This window comes from Macadamia integrifolia, chromosome 8 (assembly GCF_013358625.1).
Source record: "Macadamia integrifolia cultivar HAES 741 chromosome 8, SCU_Mint_v3, whole genome shotgun sequence".
Lineage (NCBI taxonomy): Eukaryota > Viridiplantae > Streptophyta > Magnoliopsida > Proteales > Proteaceae > Macadamia > Macadamia integrifolia.
Window position 1 is genome coordinate 13,281,161 of NC_056564.1, and position 10,688 is coordinate 13,291,848.

The 10,688-nt window shown below is 36.6% G+C and overlaps 1 protein-coding gene across 3 annotated transcripts; it reads right to left on the reverse strand.

The window, feature by feature from the left end:
- Positions 1-2,253: 2,253 nt before the first annotated feature.
- On the reverse strand, positions 2,254-10,398 carry LOC122086523 (E3 ubiquitin-protein ligase RHF2A-like). 3 transcript variants are annotated; one of them, XM_042655403.1, is made up of 9 exons: positions 10,241-10,398; positions 9,503-9,646; positions 9,311-9,357; positions 7,055-7,117; positions 6,833-6,941; positions 6,306-6,700; positions 6,107-6,214; positions 5,619-5,981; positions 2,254-2,610 (listed from the first exon to the last, which is right to left on the reverse strand). In XM_042655403.1, exons 2-8 carry the CDS (start codon positions 9,632-9,634, stop codon positions 5,672-5,674), a joined length of 1,164 nt encoding a protein of 387 aa, XP_042511337.1. In that variant the 5' UTR covers positions 9,635-9,646; positions 10,241-10,398; the 3' UTR covers positions 2,254-2,610; positions 5,619-5,671. The 3 variants fall into 3 exon arrangements, with proteins under 3 accessions (XP_042511337.1, XP_042511336.1, XP_042511338.1); XM_042655402.1 differs by lacking the exon at positions 10,241-10,398 and adding an exon at positions 9,949-10,129; XM_042655404.1 differs by lacking the exon at positions 10,241-10,398 and adding an exon at positions 9,904-10,129.
- Between the last annotated feature and the right edge of the window lie 290 nt (positions 10,399-10,688).

The window sequence follows — 10,688 nt, forward strand, 5'->3', positions numbered from 1 at the left end:
TCTAATCATTCTTCTTCTTCTTCTTCTTCTTCTTCTTTATCAATGAAAGAAATTTATTAATTAAGAAATATAAGATAAAACATTAATACCTGGGTTAGGATTGGTAATGTTGAACGTATTGTTCAGAGTCATTATGGCTATAGCATGCATGAGAAGGACCAATTTGTTATTGGACGTGATAACAAAAATAGGTATAAATAAAATACTACAAACATCTAAAAATAGAGGGATTAAGCTCCAAAAGCACAATTTGATTCTCCAAATTGTTAAAAGTTACATCTATAAAACTCTCTTGGGTTTTGCCTGACCTTCACTCCAATTCCTTCTTTGGATTTTTCTTTTTTTTTTTTTTTTTTTTCCCCAATTTTAACTATGGTAAAGATGAGAAATAGATTAGACAGGAAGAAGGGTGCCCACTACCAAACTTTCCTATAAAATATATTCTTCCATGCTTGTTTTCTTCCTTTTCCCTTCTAAGGGAACTCTCTCTTTTTCTTTCATTTTCCCCTGCAGCTTGCAAGCAATGCCTCATCTATGGCTATAACACCACATTTACTCAACCCAGAAGAAGAAGAGTGAAACGTATGTTCTGCTATTATTCTGCCGATGATGAATCATGTGGGATTTGTCCTTCTCTCCTTTTTCTTTTCCAATTTGGGATTTGTGGTGGTGATATATTCGGATTTCTTAAGAAAGAGAAACAGAAACAGTAGTGGATGAATGAAAAGTTTCTTTTTTAGATAGACATGAAAAGTTACCAACATACTAATAGTAAAATAAAATTTAGATGAGTCAATTTATTAATGAATAAGGCAAAATTTTATCTAGATGAGTGAATAGATTGAACTTAAAACAAGTATTAATTACTATTGCTATAAAACAAGCTCGTATTTTATCTTTGTTACCTTTTCTTACTAATGAAAAACAGTTTGAGAGAGTCGAGTCAAGCTCAAAGTCAGATTGATGTTTGAAAATTTTTAGAATCCAGATTTGATTGCTATGCCATAAGGGAAAAAAAAAAAAATTTGATAAGAATAAATCTCTTTTGTATTAAAATTTTACTACGTTTTTTTTATTCATTTTTAAATTTCTATACTAACTTCCCCGTGTTAATCACCTTTTACATAATGAGAAATGTTAGGAATGGGAATTTTGCTTTTGTATGATTGATTGAAAATGCACACCAACCATTGTTTTCATGCAATGAGTTTTCTATATATTTCTATTCTAAGCTTCTGGAGTTCATTCTCCTGGGGACACTGTTTAAATAATTCCGTTGGAGTTAAAGTGTTCCCAGTTGCAAATACCATTTAGTTCACAAAGATTAATGGTGAACCTCAACCAACAACTTAATATTTATATCTCTGCCGTTGATGCCACTTTATATTACTTGCAATCCATATCTGCACGTCTATGGCCTGTAATTCGTCTCATGTTCATATGATCAGTCCCAAGATTAAAGGGTTAAGTGCTCAAAAGGAATATCTTCAATAAAAATAAATAAATAATCTCTTTGATTTCTGGTCTTTTTATTTTTATTCCCTCAGCCCGGCCTGTTCAATACCTAGATGGGTTCTCTTTCCTTTTTTATCTTTCTCACAATAATAGCATCATTTATTTTGTATAATGAAATAATGAAAGAAGCAGAATGCCTTTTTTTTCATTTTATCTTTTCAAATGCTGATACAAGGAATTTATTTGGCTATCTTCTCAACCTTTTACTCAGCCTTGTTCAAATATCATCATCGATACTGTGAACTAAATCCATGCATGCATCATTTTAAACGCACAGCCCTAAAAACCACCCCACCCCAAAAAAAACCCCTTGTCTGTGAATCAATCTGCCAGAGGTATTTTGATCATTAAGGGGTGGGAATTGATTGTATCTTCTCTTCCCCTTTTCCCCCTCTGAAAGCAACCTTTATTATGCTATATAGATAATGAGATTAAATTAGGCATTAGACTACACTTCATGCCCTTTTCCCCCACTGAAAACAACCAACCTTTTTATGCCCTTTTGAGTTTGTCTATGTTAACATCTAATCTACCAAGGTTGACGCAGTATATAAGCTTTCCAAGCATTTGAAACTAGGAATCCGAAAGGTAGAAAAGAAAACATAATTCACCCACAGCTGGAGAAACCGTAAATGAGATAACTCACCAAACTACAAATCTCCCAAGCTAGTTTCTACTTTCTACCTACCAGCCAAGAATATGATTTCATACATAGGCTTTTCAATAGCAAGACAAATATGATTTTTAAAGTATTTTTCACATATTGATATTGAATTCCCCTATAATTATAAATAATCACCATAAGCTAGTTTGATCTCCACTGTCCCCAAAGCAATAATACTTAGCGAAGTACATTTGAAACTAATGCAGGATATAAACAAATTTACAAGTAATAGTGCAATACACGTTTAGAAATCCGTTTGAATGGGAGCAGTTTTTTTTTTCCTTCTTTTTATTCTGAATGAGACCACAATAATCGAATCAGACCACAAATATCATTGCTCTTCCCATGTATTTAGCTCACTAATTGGCCTGAGAGATGCACAATGTATCTTATCCTCAGCATCCAACCCCTAGAATAATAAGTCAAACTACCTGAAGAAGCCAAAAAAAAAAATTTATTTCATCAAAAAAATGAAAATTGAACATTATAACTGAAACTGGAAATCACAGGTTTCATCAATCAACTTAATAAAACATGCAATATATAATCATTTTCCATACAAGATAAACATATCAATAGCAAAATAAAGTAACACTCAATCTTTAGATTACAGTGTCACCTTTCAAAACAACTATATTGTATGCTGCCCCCATGTGAGTCCCAATCCCAAATACCTTCTTTGGGACTTCCCTATTTCCAACCCCTCTTTGTCCTAGTCAAATTCTAGCACACTTTGCCAGTATCCATGTAACATGGCAAGTAATTGTTTCCTCACAAGGTCATATGTCAATGGCCAGGGAAAGTCTTCAACTAGATGTCCAATTAAAGAAAGTCTCAATGCTATTGGACTTTCCAATTTTTCTACAATCAAATATGTAATATGACTTGGAGCAATCCTATTAGCTCAGTTAAAGCATAATTCTGATATAATCCAAAGGTCACAAATTCTGAAAAAAGAAAAGCACTTCATGTCTGTTTAGCTACCTATCATATAAACAGATGCAATCCACCTGCAGTCACGCAGAAGAGATCTGCTTTACCTCCGAGTCACTGTTAGGTAACCATACAGATAACACTCAAAGTTACAACGCTGACCATCCGTAGACATTTTTTTTCATGTGTTGGAAGATTAGAAGAAGAAGGCAGGATCTGATCCCAAGACCTTGCCACAACAATCCAAGGTCATTGCAGCTAAAGCAAGTGGCACCTTCATCCATAGATATCACTGATCTATTCCTGGCAATAATTAGGGCTCTTAGAGAGATCCCAGTTTACATTTAACTTACTGATAGGTTGGTATGGAATACTTACTAATTAGTTGGTATGGAATAGGCCATACTTGAAACATGGACATGTATCCTAATTATACACATCTCCGTTATGGGAATATATGGATTATGAAACAGAAACAATGAACCTTTTAGTCCTTGATTTGCAAGGATATACTAAGAAATCAACACATGGCCATTTGTAGGGTGTGTATACAAACTCAAACCCTACAAACATATGGGCTCCAAATAACCAACTATAATTATGTAGGACAAAACATTTGACCTTCATGGGGGTTTGTAGAAATAATAGATTATGCGGGAGTTAAAATAAATAAATAACCAAAGGGCAAAAAAAAGATAAAGCATATAGGGATACAAGGGAAAGAACAAGTGCGTGTGACCAAATGTAGTCCAAAACCCTAAAGAACTTGAGGGAAAGGATTCCAAAGTGTTCAACAGAGGAAATATTCAAGAGGAAACGGAAATCTCTCTGCTCTAGAGGAGCTGGTTGGTTAGAGCAGATTTTTCAGAAAGAAAATAAAAAATTGGCCAAACTGAAAACAAAGGTATACAAGAGCTGTCAATTAGGTACATAATGATCACAGTCGAAGGGAATAGACAAAGATCAGAATAGATCAGATTCTTTTAAGATTGAACCACCAACACAAGAAACACAATCCAGTGCAGCAATAGCAGGACTAAGAATGAATTTTCAACAAGTAAATAGTATCAACAATGGAAAGATATTAAAATAGGAAAAGAAGAAACATAAGCAACATAAAGAAAGTTGAGCACATTTACCAAAGTTGCTGCCTAAATGCCCTTCTTCGCAACTCTAAAATGGCAATGACCCTAACTACGGGAGAAATATACAGTAACTTAACAGCCTAATAAAGAAATAAAAGCGAACCATTTACCCACAATTTTCCAGACGAACCCAAAATGGACCAAGAATGGAAGGCTTCTTGGTTGACTCTCACCTTCCCTAGCAGTGGCTTCAAATGCTTTGATTCTTATCTAGTAATGAAATCACAGCCTCATCACAACCAATCCATCATCTGTTATAGACTCCTTCCTAAATAAAAAAAAGTTGCCAATTGCATCTTACTGATGAAAGTCTCTGGTCTCCTCTCCAGGATCTACTTAAGCAAACTGGAACAGTGACAGAACGAACAAGCACCTTTTTTGAGGTAAAATAAGTAAAAATAAGTAAGATTTAAAATGTTTTAGCAAGAAGGATTGTGGTTCTTAACTAATAGGTTCTTCTATCTTCTCAACTTTCTGGAGGGAAGTTTTAACAGTTAGGATTTAGGTTTCTGCCCTATATTTTCTCCTCCCTTACACTAAGAGAAAAAGGAAGCTGGACAGTCACAGAGAACCTGAGTGTCCCTCTGGTTGTTTAGAAGACAACAATGAGAATATAAATGGGAAAAAAAAAAAAATCAATTCAAATGCAAAGAAAAGAAAAGAAAATGAATGAAAATTATGTTCCGAGTTCTTTCTTCATTGTTTGGTAGCTATGTTGCAACCCCCATCAGGGAGAGAGGAAGAGGGTATTCCTGCCCACTTTATACCAGAACCTAGTAGAAATGGACAGCCAGAATTACAAATACAGGGTCAAGCACACTTGCCCCCGAAACAGGTTGCATTGCCCAAAGTAAAAAGCAGAAAACAAGCAAAACTAAAATGATAAAAAAGGAGATGATAACAGATCTAGAGCAGTGGAACAAATCGCTGCGAAAGGTGATCATCAAGCGGTAAGATTTGCACTTCTCTTCTGAGGAAGATGACAAGATGGCTACTAGAAGCAGAGCAGCTGTTTGTCAGATCAAAGCCCAAGCTTTTGATACCCTCAATATAATCACTACAACTCTTCCCAAATCATACAGCTTCCTTTTTTATCGGTGTTGCAACTCCTGGAAAGCTATAAACCCAGATTTTTACAAACAAGTTTTTCTATAATTACAGAAATGCATGGGGGCTTCACCAAAAATCCAAACCAAATAATGTGGTTTAAATCTATACTTGGAACTAGTAATAGTACAAGGAAAATGCACCAAACAGAAATAACTATTTGAGATTTTTGCATTTAACATATTTTAGTAGCATCAATACATTTAGAATCTCAAGCTACTGTCACTATTTCAGGTAACAACATCAGGACTCACCTTCATTGATGGAATGCCGAGAATACATGCATTACTCAATAATGTAGGACAAACTAATTAGAACCTGAGCTTGCAGTGCAAGAAGCTGACGGGCTGCTGCTACTTAAAGGGTTGTTACCATTTGACTCTGCAATATTCTGGTTACTGTGCTCTGCCACTGGACCTTCTGGGTTATTTGATACAGAAGAACCAGCAGCCTTACTATTTTCTCTTGTCTCAAGGCGCTCCATCATGCGGGATACACTTACAATTCCTGCATTTACTTCTCTCCTAACTTCGGAACCAAGATCTACAATGGAATTGTTCCGAGAGAACAGTCTCTCCTTCCAACCTCTTGTGCTCTTCGAAATTGACTCTTTGTATCTTATACATATCAATGACAACATATTAATCTCCAGGACCAACGAGACATAAAATAGAAATTACCAAATTAATTATTTAAAAAAGATTAATAGAAAATGTTCTCTTTTCTTCATTAAGAATTATACCTCATTGAAACTGAATTAAATCGAGACTTTAGGGATTCTGAGAAAGATTGAAAGTCAGATGGTCCTGCTCTATCATGATTTACAGTAGAAGATTGGCTTCCAGAACTCCTACAAGAAAATGACAAATAAAATAAATGCTTTAGACCAGTGCATGTAGGAATGATTGATGAAAAATGGAAAGTTTGGGAACAATAAGCACCGGCTATTGAAGGACAATCCATGTCGATTGGCCACACTGACGTTAGATCCAGATGCTGGGGAAGTACTCCAATTTGTTTGGCCAGGAGATGGCTGTGGGGTCCGCTCTGATGGTTCTTCTCCTACAGCAGCAAGAGCTACAGATGGACCACCAGCAATAACTGCAGGAGCATGCTCATTGTCTCCTCTCGGAGCTGAAGAGACAGTAACAGGACCAGCAGCAGGTGCATTAGGATGAGAAGAGAACACCAAGAACTGTGGACGACCCTGAGCTGAAGCCCTACTTCGTTGACCTTCCCTTCGAGCAATGTGGTGTGCTCTGCCCATTGCAGCAGCAGCAGCCAAATGCTGGATTATACGTTCCTCGAGATCAGCATCATTTGCACCTACAGGTAACTGCATTAAGGAGAAAAACAACGTGGATCACCAAAATATGATCAGCTCTTAGCAGACTTAATATATAAATCTAATGAATCAACCAAAAAGAGAATAAAATAAAAATTCCCCTATTCTATAAGGACTACACACATGCTGTAACTCAAAATCTCCCAGGGCAGGATGATGAAATATAGTAGCATTTCGTGATGGATTAAACCTAAAGTTCCTCTCCCGCTCCACTGCTTCAAGCAGTTCTTGGCTGCCACAACATGCATGATAAATAATTCCCATCAAAACAATGAGATGTAAAGATCATTAAAATAAAATACGTAACATAATAAAAGGGCAAGAGAGATAGAGAGAAAAATAAACCTAGTGGGGTCCTTCAAGCTGATGGATTGCCAACACATTGGACATTGAGAACTTCTCTGACACCTATATCGCAAAAAGTTTGATGTCAAATTTCTTTCCTTTATCTTCTATCAATCTGTAATGATTCAATAAGTTGCATAGACATAGCTTTTCCATACAGATTAGCCCAATTTGATAAATATCAGCTTTGGCCAATTCATATATGGAATTAATTTAAGAATACCTTTTTCTTTTCTTTTATTTTTCTAATTAACATAAATTACTAATATATTTTTCTTTTCTTTCCTTGCTCTAATTAACACAAATTACTACCTCCCCTATCCACAGAGGAAATCATTAAATACAAAGTTAACGTTGCCATATTTATTTAATTGCTCATATGAAAATATATTACAATTTGTAAGATATTCATTTTCTGTATGAAATAACAAATTTAATTCTCAACCCTTCAACCATGGGCACCCCCAACATCATCTGATAGCACCAAGGGAACAGCATACAGAAACAACAAAAAATTAAAAGGGAAACAAAGACCCATAACACAATCCCTACCCGTATTACCCTTGTTTGGCAGCTCCTTCTGTCAACTCTGTAGTTGTCATTGTTCCTGGTGGCAACTTGGTGAGCACCATATTTGAAGAAAAATATTATTAGTTCAAAGTATGTTTTCTTATTCCCCTTGTACCCTTTCTCCTTGTTCTTCCCCCTCCCTTAGTTTCCCATTTTTCGACTACAACTGGTCTGGGTGCCTTGACAGATAAGACACCCAGTCACCTTGATCATGTCTAGGCACTTTGCTGCCTAAGAGCCACCTAGGTGTTGACAATTGTGGTCAACTCATTGGCTGATCTGTGCTTCCCTGAGAATGAAGCATTCATTTGAGAAAAAAGTCACATTGCCCAATGAGATATTAAAATCTCCAAGGCCCACTAGCCTGACAGCATATCCAACCAATGTTCTGAGCTGAATCGCACTCAACAACAATGTCCAAAAGGCCTCTCAATACATCTTCAAGATCAACTGCTGATGAAATGAGTTTGAATTGTCAAGCCACCTTCCCCTGCCGGACCTGAAGAGATTCCCACACACTCCATCCCACAGTCTGACTACTCCCCTAATCCCAGCAGCCGCAGATTGCCCAAAAAGCAACCATCAACGTTCAATTTGGCAACACCCCCCCCCCAGTTGTAGAATCAAAATCATGCTAAACAATGAATAGGACGATGAGCTGTGATATCACAATGTTGAATATGTTTCACACTTATTACTCCATGGAAGAAAAAAATATTTTTTGTTCCACATTATCTTAAAGTTAATGTTATATGGCACCCATTTACATTATCCTTCAGATTATGCACAAAACATCATATATCCTAGTTAACAAGAAGGCAGATGTGGCCCAAATTGTGGACAAGTTGACCCCAAGGTCCCCTGCCCATATTTCAAGTTTCAACACAATCCAAGTTGGCCAGGTGGCAAAACGAAGTGTTGAAAAATCTGGTACACAACCAAAAGGGTGCAAGATTATTGAGGGGTTGCACAAACATATATGGGAGTGTATGCCTATATATGGCAGGGTATATTTAACTTAGGTCTGAAACTTGCCATAATCCAACAATTGGAATTGCCACATCATCTTGGAAGTAGGGACAGTTTCTCTCAGGTGCAACCCGAGGGAAGGTGACTCATTTTTTTATAAAACATACAAGAAACGATTGAGAAATGCAGATAAAGGATCAACAAAATGGCAATTTTGAAAAATGCATGCATATCAAGAAAATTACTCAAGGATTTCATTCACCCGGTTTAAGCAAGGGGATGCCAACTAAATGGAAAAATATTATGGAGAAGGGAACCAGTTCAATAGACTTCTAGACAAACTGGTAAAGAGCAGATTGATTGGCCAAATGAAAGGAAAACATAAATTGAATACCACAGCACGGATGGAAGCAACCAATTCAACAAGAAAAATCAGTGACCAAACACCATTTTTTTCCAATTCACTTTCTGTTGCTGCTGATAATAGATATTGAAGATGGGAATCAAGCAACCTAAGTACTAATCAAGAACATAAGATAATGAAGAAAGGCAATTTTACTGCTTCACTGCCCCAAAAGCAATTGAACAAATCTCACTGACGTAAAAACCCACGCACACATGCGAGTGCGCTCACCATCCCACCGTTTTTTTTCCTCCTATACAGCCCCCCCAAAAAAATGTGGGAACAATTAAATAAAGAGAATCAAGAGATTATACCATTCAAGAATGCACTGAAGGTGATACTCGTGTTTGCAATTAGTCACCTGCACAATAAGAAAATTGCTTCTGAAAAAGACAATTCTCTACAAACAAACCTCATGCAGATAAGACATAAATATCCATTAACAGAGACAGAAGTAGAGAAAGCAGGGGATATCACTACGAAAAGATAATCATCAAACAGTATACCGTTGAAGGATCACTGTCACAGAAAGCCTCAAGGCATATGCTGCAAGCATCATCGCAGGCATCCTGAATTCCCCCTTCCACAAAAGCAGCAGCCGAGGTCAGATGGCCCTCTGTCTGTAGTGTCTCCTCCATAGCCGGTGGAATCTACCAAACGGAATAACCCAATATCAATATATCAACGCATTTCCAAACAAAACAACAGAATAGATATTCCATCAAATTCCATCACAAATCCAAAGAAAAAAAAAAACTATGGTAGAAATGAAACCCCAAATCAACAAAAGCCAACATCTTGTCACAAAATTCAATCTCAAAAGTCAAAACCCACAAAAAATCCAGATTAAAAGAAGCAAAAATAAATAGAATTAGGAAATAAAATGAAGGATGGATGGTCGATTAACCTCGAATCCAAGAAAACCATCGACGGAAGGTCAATCAAGACATACCTCCATCAGAAATGCTCCCGGATTCGAGAAATCGTTCTTGAATTTCAAGATCGAACTCGAATTCCCGGGAAGGATGAAGTATTGCTAGAGATCCATTTCCAAGAGAAAGAGATAAAATAAAAGAAAACCCTATATTTTATATAGCGAAAAAATTGCAGAGAAAAAAGCACGTTCGACAGAGGCTTCTCCTTTTTTTTACTCCGCTTGCATCCTCTCCCAAAAAAACGAAACAAAAAACTGCGATGGAAGAGGATAACTGGAAGACACCATAGCTGGGAAACGAACGGATCACCTTCACATCTCACGATCCTCACCCCTTTGCCTTTTCCTGTTTTCCTTCTCTTTGCGCCATCCGCCCCTTCCCCCTTCCTTCTTTTATCGCTTCTCTCTCATCACTCACAAGTCACAACTCACAACAAAGCAAGAATTTCACCATTTTGACCAAAATTTATTCCCTCTTCTTACAAGGGAAGGGTCATCTAATCATTTCACATTCTTTGGTCAACAAAAAAATATAAATCTTTCCCATTTTTCTTTTTTCCCTATCATACTAAACTTTCATCTCTGTTTATCCCCTAATTTTTGGTAAGACATATATGACTCTAGATCACCAACATTAGTTGTGGTCAATAAGTAAAGATACAGCAAGAACAAAATATTTTTGGTCTGTGTAAGACATATGACTCTAGATTACCAACATTAGTTGTGGTCAATAAGTAAAGATACAGCAATAAACAAAA